This window comes from Hyperolius riggenbachi, chromosome 4, assembly GCF_040937935.1.
Source record: "Hyperolius riggenbachi isolate aHypRig1 chromosome 4, aHypRig1.pri, whole genome shotgun sequence".
Taxonomy (NCBI): Eukaryota; Metazoa; Chordata; class Amphibia; order Anura; family Hyperoliidae; genus Hyperolius; species Hyperolius riggenbachi.
In genome coordinates, this window is record NC_090649.1 from 1,396,518 (window position 1) to 1,414,512 (window position 17,995).

At 55.0% G+C, this 17,995-nt stretch overlaps 1 protein-coding gene across 1 annotated transcript in view; it reads left to right on the forward strand.

Moving 5' to 3' along the window:
- NRBP1 (nuclear receptor binding protein 1) overlaps positions 1-17,995 on the forward strand; it is a 131,368-nt gene that overhangs the window by 89,640 nt on the left and 23,733 nt on the right. Inside the window, exons 12-16 of the mRNA XM_068279801.1 lie at positions 5,728-5,860; positions 7,623-7,725; positions 16,025-16,075; positions 16,725-16,860; positions 16,949-17,002. Of these exons, the coding sequence (XP_068135902.1) occupies positions 5,728-5,860; positions 7,623-7,725; positions 16,025-16,075; positions 16,725-16,860; positions 16,949-17,002 (477 nt within the window). The remainder of the gene's footprint in view (positions 1-5,727; positions 5,861-7,622; positions 7,726-16,024; positions 16,076-16,724; positions 16,861-16,948; positions 17,003-17,995) is intronic.

Consider the following 17,995-nt stretch of genomic DNA (forward strand, 5'->3'; position numbering starts at 1 on the left):
TGGGAGGTGATGGTGGAGATGTGAGGAGTGGAGAGATCTGGTAGAAGATATTTGGAGTGGAGGAGTCTGGGAGGTGATGGTGGAGATGTGAGGACTGGAGAGATCTGGTAGAAGATATTGGAGCTGCGGGTGGAGTAGTCTGGGAGGTGATGGTGGAGATGTGAGGACTGGAGAGATCTGGTAGAAGATATTGGAGCTGTAGGTGAAGTGGAGTAGTCTGGGAGGTGATGGTGGAGATGTGAGGACTGGAGAGATCTGGTAGAAGATATTGGAGCTGTGGGTGGAGTGGAGGAATCTGGGAGGTGATGGTGGAGATGTGAGGACTGGAGAGATCTGGTAGAAGATATTGGAGCTGCGGGTGGAGTGGAGGAGTCTGGGAGGTGATGGTGGAGATGTGAGGACTAGAGAGAGATGGTAGAAGATATTGGAGCTGTAGGTGGAGTAGTCTGGGAGGTGATGGTGGAGATGTGAGGACTGGAGAGATCTGGTAGAAGATATTGGAGCTGTGGGTGGAGGAGTCTGGGAGGTGATGATGGAGATGTGAGGACTGGAGAGATCTGGTAGCAGATATTGGAGCTGCGGGTGGAGTAGTCTGGGAGGTGATGGTGGAGATGTGAGGACTGGAGAGATCTGGTAGAAGATATTGGAGCTGCGGGTGGAGGAGTCTGGGAGGTGATGGTGGAGATGTGAGGACTGGAGAGATCTTGTAGAAGATATTGGAGCTGCGGGTGGAGTGGAGGAGTCTGGGAGGTGATGGTGGAGATGTGAGGACTAGAGAGAGATGGTAGAAGATATTGGAGCTGTGGGTGGAGTAGTCTGGGAGGTGATGGTGGAGATGTGAGGACTGGAGAGATCTGGTAGAAGATATTAGAGCTGCGGGTGGAGTGGAGGAGTCTGGGAGGTGATGGTGGAGATGTGAGGACTGGAGAGATCTGGTAGAAGATATTGGAGCTGTGAGTGGAGTGGAGTAGTCTGGGAGTTGATGGTGGAGATGTGAGGACTGGAGAGATCTGGTAGAAGATATTGGAGCTGTGAGTGGAGTGGAGTAGTCTGGGAGTTGATGGTGGAGATGTGAGGACTGGAGAGATCTGGTAGAAGATATTGGAGCTGCGGGTGGAGTGGAGGAGTCTGGGAGGTGATGGTGGAGATGTGAGGAGTGGAGAGATCTGGTAGAAGATATTTGGAGTGGAGGAGTCTGGGAGGTGATGGTGGAGATGTGAGGACTGGAGAGATCTGGTAGAAGATATTGGAGCTGTAGGTGGAGTGGAGTAGTCTGGGAGGTGATGGTGGAGATGTGAGGACTGGAGAGATCTGGTAGAAGATATTGGAGCTGCGGGTGGAGGAGTCTGGGAAGTGATGGTGGAGATGTGAGGACTGGAGAGATCTGGTAGAAGATATTGGAGCTGTGGGTGGAGTAGTCTGGGAGGTGATGGTGGAGATGTGATGACTGGAAAGATCTGGTAGAAGATATTGGAGCTGTGAGTGGGGTGGAGGAGTCTGGGAGGTGATGGTGGAGATGTGAGGACTGGAGAGATCTGGTAGAAGATATTGGAGCTGCGGGTGGAGTAGAGGAGTCTGGGAGGTGATGGTGGAGATGTGAGGACTGGAGAGATCTGGTAGAAGATATTGGAGCTGTAGGTGGAGTGGAGTAGTCTGGGAAGTGATGGTGGAGATGTGAGGACTGCAGAGATCTGGTAGAAGATATTGGAGCTGCGGGTGGAGTAGTCTGGGAGGTGATGGTGGAGATGTGAGGACTGGAGAGATCTGGTAGCAGATATTGGAGCTGCGGGTGGAGGAGTCTGGGAAGTGATGGTGGAGATGTGAGGACTGGAGAGATCTGGTAGAAGATATTGGAGCTGCGGGTGGAGTGGAGGAGTCTGGGAGGTGATGGTGGAGATGTGAGGACTAGAGAGAGATGGTAGAAGATATTGGAGCTGTAGGTGGAGTAGTCTGGGAGGTGATGGTGGAGATGTGAGGACTGGAGAGATCTGGTAGAAGATATTGGAGCTGCGGGTGGAGTAGTCTTGGGAGGCGATGGTGGAGATGTGAGGAGTGGAGAGATGAAGTAGAAGATACTGGAACTATGAGTGGAAGAGTCTGGGAGGTGATGGTGGAGATATGAGGACTGGAGAGATCTGGTAGAAGATATTGGAGCTGTGGGTGGAGTAGTCTGGGAGGTGATGGTGGAGATGTGAGGACTGGAGAGATGGGGTAGAAGATATTGGAGCTGCGGGTGGAGTGGAGGAGTCTGGGAGGTGATGGTGGAGATGTGAGGACTGGAGAGATCTGGTAGAAGATATTGGAGCTGTGGGTGGAGTAGTCTGGGAGGTGATGGTGGAGATGTGAGGACTGGAGAGATGGGGTAGAAGATATTAGAGCTGCGGGTGGAGTGGAGGAGTCTGGGAGGTGATGGTGGAGATGTGAGGACTGGAGAGATCTGGTAGAAGATATTGGAGCTGTGAGTGGAGTGGAGTAGTCTGGGAGTTGATGGTGGAGATGTGAGGACTGGAGAGATCTGGTAGAAGATATTGGAGCTGCGGGTGGAGTGGAGGAGTCTGGGAGGTGATGGTGGAGATGTGAGGAGTGGAGAGATCTGGTAGAAGATATTTGGAGTGGAGGAGTCTGGGAGGTGATGGTGGAGATGTGAGGACTGGAGAGATCTGGTAGAAGATATTGGAGCTGTAGGTGAAGTGGAGTAGTCTGGGAAGTGATGGTGGAGATGTGAGGACTGGAGAGATCTGGTAGAAGATATTGGAGCTGTGGGTGGAGTAGTCTGGGAGGTGATGGTGGAGATGTGATGACTGGAGAGATCTGGTAGAAGATATTGGAGCTGTGAGTGGGGTGGAGGAGTCTGGGAGGTGATGGTGGAGATGTGAGGACTGGAGAGATCTGGTAGAAGATATTGGAGCTGCGGGTGGAGTAGAGGAGTCTGGGAGGTGATGGTGGAGATGTGAGGACTGGAGAGATCTGGTAGAAGATATTGGAGCTGTAGGTGGAGTGGAGTAGTCTGGGAAGTGATGGTGGAGATGTGAGGACTGCAGAGATCTGGTAGAAGATATTGGAGCTGCGGGTGGAGTAGTCTGGGAGGTGATGGTGGAGATGTGAGGACTGGAGAGATCTGGTAGCAGATATTATAGCTGCGGGTGGAGGAGTCTGGGAGGTGACGGTGGAGATGTGAGGACTGGAGAGATCTGGTAGAAGATATTGGAGCTGCGGGTGGAGTGGAGAAGTCTGGGAGGTGATGGTGGAGATGTGAGGACTAGAGAGAGATGGTAGAAGATATTGGAGCTGTAGGTGGAGTAGTCTGGGAGGTGATGGTGGAGATGTGAGGACTGGAGAGATCTGGTAGAAGATATTGGAGCTGCGGGTGGAGTAGTCTTGGGAGGCGATGGTGGAGATGTGAGGAGTGGAGAGATGAAGTAGAAGATACTGGAACTATGAGTGGAAGAGTCTGGGAGGTGATGGTGGAGATATGAGGACTGGAGAGATCTGGTAGAAGATATTGGAGCTGTGGGTGGAGTAGTCTGGGAGGTGATGGTGGAGATGTGAGGACTGGAGAGATCTGGTAGAAGATATTAGAGCTGTGGGTGAAGTGGAGGAGTCTGGGAGGTGATGGTGGAGATGTGAGGACTGGAGAGATGTGGTAGAGTTTATTAGACCGGTGGATGAAGTGGAGGAGTCTGGGATGTGATGGTGGAGATGTGAGGACTGGAGAGATGGGGTAGAAGATATTGGAGCTGTGGGTGGAGTGGAGGAGTCTGGGAGGGTGATGGTGGAGATGTGAGGACTGGAGATATGGGGTAGAAGATATTGGAGCTGTGGGTGGAGTGGAGGAGTCTGGGATGTGATGGTGGAGATGTGAGGACTGGAGAGATCTGGTAGAAGATATTGGAGCTGCGGGTGGAGTGGAGGAGCCTGGGATGTGATGGTGGAGATGTGAGGACTGGAGAGATGGGGTAGAAGATATTGGAGCTGTGGGTGGAATAGTCTGGGAGGTGATGGTGGAGATATGAGGCCTGGAGAGATCTGGTAGAAGATATTGGAGCTGTGGGTGGAGGAGTCTGGGAGGTGATGGTGGAGATGTGAGGGCTGGAGAGATTTGGTAGAAGATATTGGAGCTGCGGGTGGAGTAGTCTGGGAAGTGATGGTGGAGATGTGAGGACTGGAGAGATGTGGTAGAGTTTATTGGACCGGTGGGTGAAGTGGAGGAGTCTGGGAGGTGATGGTGGAGATGTGAGGACTGGAGAGATCTGGTAGAAGATACTGGAGCTGTGGGTGGAGGAGTCTGGGAGGTGATGGTGGAGATGTGAGGACTGGAGAGATCTGGTAGAAGATATTGGAGCTGTGGGTGGAGTAGTCTGGGAGGTGATGGTGGAGATGTGAGGACTGGAGAGATCTGGTAGAAGATACTGGAGCTGCGGGTGGAGTAGTCTGGGAGGTGATGGTGGAGATGTGAGGACTGGAGAGATCTGGTAGAAGCTATTGGAGCTGTGGGTGGAGTAGTCTGGGAGGTGATGGTGGAGATGTGAGGACTAGAGAGATCTGGTAGAAGATACTGGGGCTGTGGGTGGAGTGGAGATGTCTGGGAGGTGATGGTGGAGATGTGAGGACTGGAGAGATCTGGTAAAAGATATTGGAGCTGTGAGTGGAGTGGAGGAGTCTGGGAGGTGATGGTGGAGATGTGAGGACTGGAGAGATCTGGTAGAAGATATTGGAGCTGTGGGTGTAGTGGAGGAGTCTGGGAGGTGATGGTGGAGATATGAGGACTGGAGAGATCTGGTAGAAGATACTGGAGCTGTGGGTGGAGTGGAGGAGTCTGGGAGGTGATGGTGGAGATGTGAGGACTGGAGAGATCTGGTAGAGGGTATTGGATCTGTGGGTGTAGTGGAGGAGTCTGGGAGGTGATGGTGGAGATATGAGGACTGGAGAGATCTGGTAGAAGATACTGGAGCTGTGGGTGGAGTGGAGGAGTCTGGGAGGTGATGGTGGAGATGTGAGGACTGGAGAGATCTGGTAGAGGGTATTGGATCTGTGGGTGGAGTGGAGGAGTCTGGGAGGTGATGGTGGAGATATGAGGACTGGAGAGATCTGGTAGAAGATACTGGAGCTGTGGGTGGAGTGGAGGAGTCTGGGAGGTGATGGTGGAGATGTGAGGACTGGAGAGATCTGGTAGAGGGTATTGGATCTGTGGGTGTAGTGGAGGAGTCTGGGAGGTGATGGTGGAGATATGAGGACTGGAGAGATCTGGTAGAAGATACTGGAGCTGTGGGTGGAGTGGAGGAGTCTGGGAGGTGATGGTGGAGATGTGAGGACTGGAGAGATCTGGTAGAGGGTATTGGATCTGTGGGTGGAGTGGAGGAGTCTGGGAGGTGATGGTGGAGATATGAGGACTGGAGAGATCTGGTAGAAGATACTGGAGCTGTGGGTGGAGTGGAGGAGTCTGGGAGGTGATGGTGGAGATGTGAGGAGTGGAGAGATCTGGTAGAGGGTATTGGATTTGTGGGTGGAGTGGAGGAGTCTGGGAGGTGATGGTTCAGAGATGGTGGAGGTGTGTGGGCCTTATAAGAAGTGGGGACTGCAGCGATGTGGTAGGCCTAGGGGTGAAGTGCAGATTTTTGGGTAGTAATTGTGGAGAGTTTGGTGGAAGAGAAGACTAGAACACTCTAGATAGAAGCACCAGATGAGAAATGCAGATGTTGTGACGATGTATCTGGCTTTGTTGTGTAGGAATTCATCCAGAAATGTTTGGAAACAGATCCAAGCAAGCGGCCCACAGCCAGGGAGTTACTTTTTCACCAGGCTCTGTTTGAGGTTCCCTCCCTGAAGCTGCTGGCAGCGCACTGCATTGTGGGTCACCAGCGTAAGTATATACAGGAGAGATTCATGGTGTGAAAAGTTTTCTTGAGTCTGTGCTGCTCCCTTTATCTTTCCCATCCCTGCCGGTCTCTGCACACATCCCTGCCGGTCTCTGCACACATTCCTGCCGGTCTCTGCACACATTCCTGCCGGTCTCTGCACACATTCCTGCCGGTCTCTGCACACATTCCTGCCGGTCTCTGCACACATTCCTGCCGGTCTCTGCACACATTCCTGCCGGTCTCTGCACACATCCCTGCCGGTCTCTGCTTGTCTCTGCACACATTCCTGCCGGTCTCTGCACACATTCCTGCCGGTCTCTGCACACATCCCTGCCGGTCTCTGCACACATCCCTGCCGGTCTCTGCACACATCCCTGCCAGTCTCTGCCAGTCTCTGCACACATCCCTGCCGGTCTCTGCCAGTCTCTGCACACATCCCTGCCAGTCTCTGCTTGTCTCTGCACACATCCCTGCCAGTCTCTGCACACATCCCTGCCAGTCTCTGCACACATCCCTGCCAGTCTCTGCTTGTCTCTGCACACATCCCTGCCAGTCTCTGCACACATCCCTGCCAGTCTCTGCACACATCCCTGCCAGTCTCTGCACACATCCCTGCCAGTCTCTGCTTGTCTCTGCACACATCCCTGCCAGTCTCTGCACACATCCCTGCCAGTCTCTGCACACATCCCTGCCAGTCTCTGCACACATCCCTGCCAGTCTCTGCACACATCCCTGCCAGTCTCTGCACACATCCCTGCCAGTCTCTGCACACATCCCTGCCAGTCTCTGCACACATCCCTGCCAGTCTCTGCACACATCCCTGCCAGTCTCTGCACACATCCCTGCCAGTCTCTGCACACATCCCTGCCGGTCTCTGCTTGTCTCTGCACACATCCCTGCCAGTCTCTGCTTGTCTCTGCACACATCCCTGCCAGTCTCTGCACACATCCCTGCCAGTCTCTGCACACATCCCTGCCAGTCTCTGCACACATCCCTGCCAGTCTCTGCACACATCCCTGCCAGTCTCTGCACACATCCCTGCCAGTCTCTGCACACATCCCTGCCAGTCTCTGCACACATCCCTGCCAGTCTCTGCACACATCCCTGCCAGTCTCTGCACACATCCCTGCCAGTCTCTGCACGTCTCTGCACACATCCCTGCCAGTCTCTGCACACATCCCTGCCAGTCTCTGCACACATCCCTGCCAGTCTCTGCACACATCCCTGCCGGTCTCTGCTTGTCTCTGCACACATCCCTGCCAGTCTCTGCACACATCCCTGCCAGTCTCTGCACACATCCCTGCCAGTCTCTGCACACATCCCTGCCAGTCTCTGCACACATCCCTGCCAGTCTCTGCACACATCCCTGCCAGTCTCTGCACACATCCCTGCCAGTCTCTGCACACATCCCTGCCAGTCTCTGCACGCATCCCTGCCAGTCTCTGCACACATCCCTGCCGGTCTCTGCACGCATCCCTGCCAGTCTCTGCACACATCCCTGCCAGTCTCTGCACACATCCCTGCCAGTCTCTGCACACATCCCTGCCAGTCTCTGCACACATCCCTGCCAGTCTCTGCACACATCCCTGCCAGTCTCTGCACACATCCCTGCCAGTCTCTGCACACACCCCTGCCGGTCTCTGCACACATACTTTTAGTTTTTACCTTTGCACACACTCCTGCTGGTCTTTGTGCCCTGCGCCCCTCTCTCACACTGTGCACCTCCCCCTATGGATATAAATGTTATCTCCGCCTCTCCTACAGATATGATCCCAGAGAATGCGCTTGAAGAGATGACAAAGAACCGAGACATGAACGCTGTGATGGCCGAGATCCCCCAGAGCAACAGTGAGGGGAGTCGTATGATGTGAGTATAGACAGGGAGACGCCCAGCGCTACATTCTGCCCCTCCCCCTCCACACATGCCCCACCCAGCCAGTACAGTAACACCTCCCCTATAGCCTGTACAGGGACACGCCCAGTGCTACATTCTGCCACTCCCCCTCCACACATGCCCCACCCAGCCAGTACAGTAACACGTCCCCTATAGCCTGTACAGGGACACGCCCAGCGCTACCTTCTGCCACTCCCCCTCCACACATGCCCCACCCAGCCAGTACAGTAACACCTCCCCTATAGCCTGTACAGGGACACGCCCAGCGCTACGCCCAACGCTACATTCTGCCACTCCCCCTCCACACATGCCCCACCCAGCCAGTACAGTAACACCTCCCCTATAGCCTGTACAGGGACACGCCCAGTGCTACATTCTGCCACTCCCCCTCCACACATGCCCCACCCAGCCAGTACGGTAACACCTCCCCTATAGCCTGTACAGGGACACGCCCAGCGCTACATTCTGCCACTCCCCCTCCACACATGCCCCACCCAGCCAGTACAGTAACACCTCCCCTATAGCCTGTACAGGGACACGCCCAGTGCTACATTCTGCCACTCCCCCTCCACACATGCCCCACCCAGCCAGTACAGTAACACGTCCCCTATAGCCTGTACAGGGACACGCCCAGCGCTACCTTCTGCCACTCCCCCTCCACACATGCCCCACCCAGCCAGTCCAGTAACACCTCCCCTATAGCCTGTACAGGGACACGCCCAGCGCTACGCCCAACGCTACATTCTGCCACTCCCCCTCCACACATGCCCCACCCAGCCAGTACAGTAACACCTCCCCTATAGCCTGTACAGGGACACGCCCAGTGCTACATTCTGCCACTCCCCCTCCACACATGCCCCAGCCAGTACAGTAACACGTCCCCTATAGCCTGTACAGGGACACGCCCAGCGCTACATTCTGCCACTCCCCCTCCACACATGCCCCACCCAGCCAGTACAGTAACACCTCCCCTATAGCCTGTACAGGGACACGCCCAGTGCTACATTCTGCCACTCCCCCTCCACACATGCCCCACCCAGCCAGTACAGTAACACGTCCCCTATAGCCTGTACAGGGACACGCCCAGCGCTACCTTCTGCCACTCCCCCTCCACACATGCCCCACCCAGCCAGTCCAGTAACACCTCCCCTATAGCCTGTACAGGGACACGCCCAGCGCTACGCCCAACGCTACATTCTGCCCCTCCCCCTCCACACATGCCCCACCCAGCCAGTACAGTAACACCTCCCCTATAGCCTGTACAGGGACACGCCCAGCGCTACATTCTGCCACTCCCCCTCCACACATGCCCCAGCCAGCCAGTACAGTAACACCTCCCCTATAGCCTGTACAGGGACACGCCCAGCGCTACGCCCAACGCTACATTCTGCCACTCCCCCTCCACACATGCCCCACCCAGCCAGTCCAGTAACACCTCCCCTATAGCCTGTACAGGGACACGCCCAGCGCTTCCTTCTGCCACTCCCCCTCCACACATGCCCCACCCAGCCAGTCCAGTAACACCTCCCCTATAGCCTGTACAGGGACACACCCAGCACTACATTCTGCCACTCCCCCTCCACACATGCCCCACCCAGCCAGTACAGTAACACGTCCCCTATAGCCTGCACAGGGACACGCCCAGCGCTACCTTCTGCCACTCCCCCTCCACACATGCCCCACCCAGCTAGTACAGTAACACCTCCCCTATAGCCTGTGCAGGGACACGCCCAGTGCTACATTCTGCCACTCCCCCTCCACACATGACCCACCCAGCCAGTACAGTAACACCTCCCCTATAGCCTTTGCAGGGACACGCCCAGTGCTACAATATGCCACTCCCCCTCCACACATGCCCCACCCAGCCAGTACAGTAACACCTCCCCTATAGCCGAAATTTAAAGTCTGTGTCATTATTGGGGTGAGGCCACCTCAGGTCCTGCCCCTGACGAGGGGGGATGTGTGAGGGTGCGGCTGTGCGGGGGCGTGGCTTATACTATAAGCTGCAATTCACCTGAACTCTTCTGTTGCAGATTATCTCAGTTGCTGCTGGGGGAGGGGCATGTGTGAGGGGAGGGGCTGTGCAGGGGCGGGGCTTATACTACAAGCTGCTATACACATAAACTCCTCTTCTGTTGCAGATTCTCTCAGTTGCTGCTGGGGGAGGGGCATGTGTGATGGGAGGGGCTATGCGGGGCGGGGCTTATACTATAAGCTGCTATACACGTGAACTCCTCTTCTGTTGCAGATTCTCTCAGTTGCTGCTGGGGGAGGGGCATGTGTGATGGGAGGGGCTGTGCGGGGGCGGGGCTTATACTATAAGCTGCTATACACAAGAACTCCTCTTCTGTTGCAGATTATCTCAGCTGCTGCTGGGGGAGGGGCATGTGTGAGGGGAGGGGCTGTGCGGGGGCGGTGCTTATACTATAAGCTGCTATACACATGAACTCCTCTTCTGTTGCAGATTATCTCAGTTGCTGCTGGGGGAGGGGCATGTGTGAGGGGAGGAGCTGTGCGGGGGCGGGGCTTATACTATAAGCTGCAATACACATGAACTCCTCTTCTGTTGCAGATTATCTCAGTTGCTGCTGGGGGAGGGGCATGTGTGAGGGGAGGGGCTGTGCGGGGGCGGGGCTTATACTATAAGCTGCTATACACATGAACTCCTCTTCTGTTGCAGATTATCTCAGCTGCTGCTGGGGGAGGGGCATGTGTGAGGGGAGGGGTTGTGCGGAGGCGGGGCTTATACTACAAGCTTCTATACACATGAACTCCTCTTCTGTTGCAGATTATCTCAGTTGCTGCTGGGGGAGGGGCATGTGTGAGGGGAGGGGCTGTGTGGGGGCGGGGCTTATACTATAATCTGCTATACACATGAACTCCTCTTCTGTTGCAGATTATCTCAGTTGCTGCTGGGGGAGGGGCATGTGTGATGGGAGGGGCTATGTGGGGGCGGGGCTTATACTATAAGCTGCTATACACATGAACTCCTCTTCTGTTGCAGATTATCTCAGCTGCTGCTGGGGGAGGGGCATGTGTGAGGGGAGGGGCTGTGCGGGGGCGGGGCTTATACTATAATCTGCTATACACATGAACTCCTCTTCTGTTGCAGATTCTCTCAGTTGCTGCTGGGGGAGGGGCATGTGTGATGGGAGGGGCTATGCGGGGGCGGGGCTTATACTATAATCTGTATATACACATGAACTCCTCTTCTGTTGCAGATTCTCAGCTGCTGCTGCGGGAGGGGCATGTCTGATGGGAGGGGCTGTGCGGGGGCGGGGCTTATACTATAATCTGCTATACACATGAACTCCTCTTCTGTTGCAGATTCTCTCAGTTGCTGCTGGGGGAGGGGCATGTGTGATGGGAGGGGCTATGCGGGGGCGGGGCTTATACTATAATCTGCTATACACATGAACTCCTCTTCTGTTGCAGATTCTCAGCTGCTGCTGGGGGAGGGGCATGTGTGATGAGAGGGGCTGTGCGGGGGCGGGGCTTATACTATAAGCTGCTATACACGTGAACTCCTCTTCTGTTGCAGAATCTCTCAGTTGCTGCTGGGGGAGGGGCATGTGTGATGGGAGGGGCTATGCGGGGGCGGGGCTTATACTATAATCTGCTATACACATGAACTCCTCTTCTGTTGCAGATTCTCAGCTGCTGCTGGGGGAGGGGCATGTGTGGGGGCGGGGCTTATACTATAATCTGCTATACACATGAACTCCTCTTCTGTTGCAGATTCTCTCAGTTGCTGCTGGGGGAGGGGCATGTGTGATGGGAGGGGCTATGCGGGGGCGGGGCTTATACTATAATCTGTATATACACATGAACTCCTCTTCTGTTGCAGATTCTCAGCTGCTGCTGGGGGAGGGGCATGTGTGATGGGAGGGGCTGTGCGGGGGCGGGGCTTATACTATAATCTGCTATACACATGAACTCCTCTTCTGTTGCAGATTATCTCAGTTGCTGCTGGGGGAGGGGAATGTGTGAGGGGAGGGGCTGTGGGGGGGCGGGGCTTATACTATAAGCTGCTATACACATGAACTCCTCTTCTGTTGCAGATTCTCTCAGTTGCTGCTAGGGGAGGGGAATGTGTGAGGGGAGGGGCTGTGCGGAGGCGGGGCTTATACTATAAGCTGCTTTACACATGAACTCCTCTTCTGTTGCAGATTCTCTCAGTTGCTGCTGGGGGAGGGGAATGTGTGAGGGGAGGGGCTGTGCGGGGGCGGGGCTTATACTATAAGCTGCTATACACATGAACTCCTCTTCTGTTGCATATTATCTCAGTTGCTGCTGGGGGAGGGGCATGTGTGAGGGGAGGGGCTGTGCGGGGGCGGGGCTTATACTATAAGCTGCTATACACATGAACTCCTCTTCTGTTGCAGATTCTCTCAGTTGCTGCTGGGGGAGGGGCATGTGTGATGGGAGGGGCTGTGCGGGGGCGGGGCTTATACTATAAGCTGCTATACACATGAACTCCTCTTCTGTTGCAGATTATCTCAGTTGCTGCTGGGGGAGGGGCATGTGTGAGGGGAGGGGCTGTGCAGGGGCGGGGCTTATACTATAAGCTGCTATACACATGAACTCCTCTTCTGTTGCAGATTCTCTCAGTTGCTGCTGGGGGAGGGGAATGTGTGAGGGGAGGGGCTGTGCGGGGGCGGGGCTTATACTATAAGCTGCTATACACATGAACTCCTCTTCTGTTGCAGATTATCTCAGTTGCTGCTGGGGGAGGGGCATGTGTGATGGGAGGGGCTATGCGGGGTCGGGGCTTATACTATAAGCTGCTATACACATGAACTCCTCTTCTGTTGCAGATTATCTCAGTTGCTGCTGGGGGAGGGGCATGTGTGAGGGGAGGGGCTGTGCGGGGGCGGGGCTTATACTATAAGCTGCTATACACATGAACTCCTCTTCTGTTGCAGATTATCTCAGTTGCTGCTGGGGGAGGGGCATGTGTGAGGGGAGGGGCTGTGCGGGGGCGGTGCTTATACTATAAGCTGCTATACACATGAACTCCTCTTCTGTTGCATATTATCTCAGTTGCTGCTGGGGGAGGGGCATGTGTGAGGGGAGGGGCTGTGCGGGGGCGGGGCTTATACTATAAGCTGCTGTACACATGAACTCCTCTTCTGTTGCGGATCCTCTCAGTTGCTGCTGGGGGAGGGGAATGTGTGAGGGGCGGGGCTGTGCGGAGGCGGGGCTTATACTATAAGCTGCTATACACATGAACTCCTCTTCTGTTGCAGATTATCTCAGTTGCTGCTGGGGGAGGGGAATGTGTGAGGGGAGGAGCTGTGCGGGGGCGGGGCTTATACTATAAGCTGCTATACACATGAACTCCTCTTCTGTTGCAGATTATCTCAGTTGCTGCTGGGGGAGGGGAATGTGTGAGGGGAGGAGCTGTGCGGGGGCGGGGCTTATACTATAAGCTGCTTTACACATGAACTCCTCTTCTGTTGCAGATTCTCTCAGTCGCTGCTGGGGGAGGGGAATGTGTGATGGGAGGGGCTGTGCGGGGGCGGGGCTTATACTATATGCTGCTTTACACATGAACTCCTCTTCTGTTGCAGATTATCTCAGTTGCTGCTGGGGGAGGGGGCATGTGTGATGGGAGGGGCTATGTGGGGGCGGGGCTTATACTATAAGCTGCTATACACATGAACTCCTCTTCTGTTGCAGATTCTCTCAGTTGCTGCTGGGGGAGGGGCATGTGTGAGGGGAGGGGCTGTGCGGGGGCGGGGCTTATACTATAAGCTGCTGTACACATGAACTCCTCTTCTGTTGCAGATTCTCTCAGTTGCTGCTGGGGGAGGGGCATGTGTGATGGGAGGGGCTGTGCGGAGGCGGGGCTTATACTATAAGCTGCTATACACATGAACTCCTCTTCTGTTGCAGATTATCTCAGTTGCTGCTGGGGGAGGGGCATGTGTGAGGGGAGGGGCTGTGCAGGGGCGGGGCTTATACTATAAGCTGCTATACACATGAACTCCTCTTCTGTTGCAGATTCTCTCAGTTGCTGCTGGGGGAGGGGCATGTGTAAGGGGAGGGGCTATGCGGGGGCGGGGATTATACTATAAGCTGCTATACACATGAACTCCTCTTCTGTTGCAGATTATCTCAGCTGCTGCTGGGGGAGGGGCATGTGTGATGGGAGGGGCTGTGCGGGGGCGGGGCTTATACTATAAGCTGCTATACACATGAACTCCTCTTCTGTTGCAGATTCTCTCAGTTGCTGCTGGGGGAGGGGAATGTGTGAGGGGAGGGGCTGTGTGGGGGCGGGGCTTATACTATAAGCTGCTATACACATGAACTCCTCTTCTGTTGCAGATTATCTCAGTTGCTGCTGGGGGAGGGGCATGTGTGATGGGAGGGGCTATGCGGGGGCGGGGCTTATACTATAAGCTGCTATACACGTGAACTCCTCTTCTGTTGCAGATTATCTCAGTTGCTGCTGGGGGAGGGGCATGTGTGAGGGGAGGGGCTGTGCGGGGGCGGGGCTTATACTATAAGCTGCTATACACATGAACTCCTCTTCTGTTGCGGATCCTCTCAGTTGCTGCTGGGGGAGGGGAATGTGTGAGGGGCGGGGCTGTGTGGAGGCGGGGCTTATACTATAAGCTGCTATACACGTGAATTCCTCTTCTGTTGCGGATCCTCTCAGTTGCTGCTGGGGGAGGGGAATGTGTGAGGGGCGGGGCTGTGTGGAGGCGGGGCTTATACTATAAGCTGCTATACACGTGAATTCCTCTTCTGTTGCGGATCCTCTCAGTTGCTGCTGGGGGAGGGGAATGTGTGAGGGGAGGAGCTGTGCGGGGGCGGGGCTTATACTATAAGCTGCTTTACACATGAACTCCTCTTCTGTTGCAGATTCTCTCAGTCGCTGCTGGGGGAGGGGAATGTGTGATGGGAGGGGCTGTGCGGGGGCGGGGCTTATACTATATGCTGCTATACACATGAACTCCTCTTCTGTTGCAGATTATCTCAGTTGCTGCTGGGGGAGGGGCATGTGTGATGGGAGGGGCTATGCAGGGGCGGGGCTTATACTATAAGCTGCTATACACATAAACTCCTCTTCTGTTGCAGATTCTCTCAGTTGCTGCTGGGGGAGGGGGCATGTGTGATGGGAGGGGCTATGCGGGGGCGGGGCTTATACTATAAGCTGCTATACACATGAACTCCTCTTCTGTTGCAGATTCTCTCAGTTGCTGCTGGGGGAGGGGCATGTGTGAGGGGGGGGCTGTGCGGAGGCGGGGCTTATACTATAATCTGCTATACACATGAACTCCTCTTCTGTTGCAGATTATCTCAGTTGCTGCTGGGGGAGGGGAATGTGTGAGGGGAGGGGCTGTGCGGGGGCGGGGCTTATACTATAAGCTGCTATACACATGAACTCCTCTTCTGTTGCAGATTATCTCAGTTGCTGCTGGGGGAGGGGAATGTGTGAGAGGGGCTGTGCGGGGGCGGGGCTTATACTATAAGCTGCTATACACGTGAACTCCTCTTCTGTTGCAGATTATCTCAGTTGCTGCTGGGGGAGGGGCATGTGTAAGGGGAGGGGCTATGCGGGGGCGGGGATTATACTATAAGCTGCTTTACACATGAACTCCTCTTCTGTTGCAGATTATCTCAGTTGCTGCTGGGGGAGGGGCATGTGTGAGGGGAGGGGCTGTGCGGGGGCGGTGCTTATACTATAAGCTGCTATACACATGAACTCCTCTTCTGTTGCAGATTATCTCAGTTGCTGCTGGGGGAGGGGCATGTGTGATGGGAGGGGCTATGCGGGGGCGGGGCTTATACTATAAGCTGTTATACACATGAACTCCTCTTCTGTTGCAGATTATCTCAGCTGCTGCTGGGGGAGGGGAATGTGTGAGGGGCGGGGCTGTGCGGAGGCGGGGCTTATACTATAAGCTGCTATACACATGAACTCCTCTTCTGTTGCAGATTATCTCAGTTGCTGCTGGGGGAGGGGAATGTGTGAGGGGCGGGGCTGTGCGGAGGCGGGGCTTATACTATAAGCTGCTTTTACACATAAACTCCTCTTCTGTTGCGGATCCTCTCAGTTGCTGCTGGGGGAGGGGAATGTGTGAGGGGCGGGGCTGTGCGGAGGCGGGGCTTATACCATAAGCTGCTTTACACCTGAACTCCTCTTCTGTTACAGATGCTCTCAGTCGCTGCTGGGGGAGGGGCATGTGTGAGGGGCGGGGCTGTGTGGAGGCGGGGCTTATACTATAAGCTGCTTTACACTTGAACTCCTCTTCTGTTACAGATACTCTCAGTCGCCGGCGCTTGAACTGGACAAGTTTCTGGAAGATGTGCGGTAAGGTTGGGGGATTTGGTGTTTCATGTCAGGGATGGAGGGGGCATGTGTTGTTAGTGGTGGGAAGGAGAGAGCGTGTGTTAGTGGCAGGATGGAGAGAGCGTGTGTTAGAGAGGGCGTGTGTTAGTGGCAGGATGGAGGGGGCGTATGTTGTTAGTCTTGGGATGGAGTGGGCGTGTGTTAGTGGCGGGAAGGAGGGGCATGTGTTAGTGGCGGGAAGGAGGGGGTGTGTGTTGTTAGTAGTGGGATGGAGGGGGCGTGTGTTAGTGATGGGATGAAGGGGGCGTGTTGTGTTAGTGGCGGGATGGAGGGAGCGTGTGCTGTCAGTGGGAGGGAGGGGGCGTGTGCTGTTACTGGGTGGGTTGGAGGGGGCGTGTGCTGTCAGTGGGAGGGAGGGGGCGTGTGCTGTCAGTGGGCGGGGTGGAGGGAGCATGTGCTGTTAGTGGGTGGGATGGAGGGGGCGTGTGCTGTCAGTGGGCGGGATGGAGGGGGCGTGTGCTGTCAGTGGGCGGGAGGGAGGGGGCGTGTGCTGTCAGTGGGCGGGAGGGAGGGGGCGTGTGCTGTCAGTGGGCGGGAGGAAGGGATCAGTGCGTTCCGGTTGTGGTCACTCCTATGAACTGAGGCTATTGTCTTTATGTTTGGCCTGCAGGAATGGGATTTACCCCCTGACCGCCTTCGGGATTTCGCGGCCTCAGCAGCCTCAGCAGGAGGAGGTGACATCGCCTGTCGTCCCCCCGTCTGTGAAAACCCCAACACCAGAGCCAGCAGAAGTGGAGACCCGCAAGGTGATCAGCTCTGCCAGGCTGTCTGTTTATCCCTGGTCCCTTCTGATCCCAAGAGCTGACAATCTTTTCCTATCTTTTCAATCACCAGGTGGTACAGATGCAATGCAACATTGAAACAGCGGATGAAGGAGCAAAGCACCATGTAAGAAATCCCCCATAATCCTCCGCTTCTCACTGTCGTACTGCTCCCCTGTGTACCTCCAAACTCCACCCTCCTCCATCCTTTTCTGCTCTCCTGTGTATACCCCAACTCCACCCTCCTCTTCCCCTTACTGCTCCCGTGTGTATCCCCCAAACTCCACCCTCCTACTTCCCTTACTGCTCCCCTGTGTATCCCTCAAACTCCACCTTCCTCCCCTTACTGCTCCCCCCGTGTATCCCCCAAACTCCACTCTCCTACTTCACTTACTGCTCTCCTATGTACCCCCAAACTTCACCTTCCTCCCCTTACTGCTCCCCCTGTGTACCTACCAAACTCCACCCTCCTGCTTCCCTTAGTGCTCTCTTCTGTGTACTCCCATACTTCACCATCCTACTTCACTTACTGCTCCACTATGTACCCCCCAAACTCCACCCTCCTACTTCCCTTACTGCTCCCCTGTGTATCCCCCAAACTCCACCCTCCTCCTCCCCTTACTGCTCCCCTGTGTACCCCCCAAACTCCTCCCTCCTGCTTCCCTTACTGCTCCCCCTGTGTATCCCTCAAACTCCACCTTCCTCCCCTTACTGCTCCCCCTGTGTACCTACCAAACTCCACCTTCCTGCTTCCCTTAGTGCTCTCTTCTGTGTACTCCCATACTCCACCCTCCTCCTCCCCTTACTGCTCCCCTGTGTACCTACCAAACTCCACCCTCCTCCTCCCCTTACTGCTTTCCTCTGTACCCCAAAACTCCAACTTATTTTACAGGTCTCATCCACTAGGGGCTTCTGAAGGCAAAGACAGTGAGCAAAGTAAACGTTTAAGATTGGATGATGTGTCCATACATGATACAATCTTGATCGTTTGTAGAATCTATTTTTCAAGTCGAAAATCAGGTAATTTGCTGCCACCGCTTTCCAGATTGAAAGGAGGGGGAGAGACCTTGGAGCTAGTCATTCCTAACAGGAAAAAAAAGGTTATTTGCAACCTAACTAA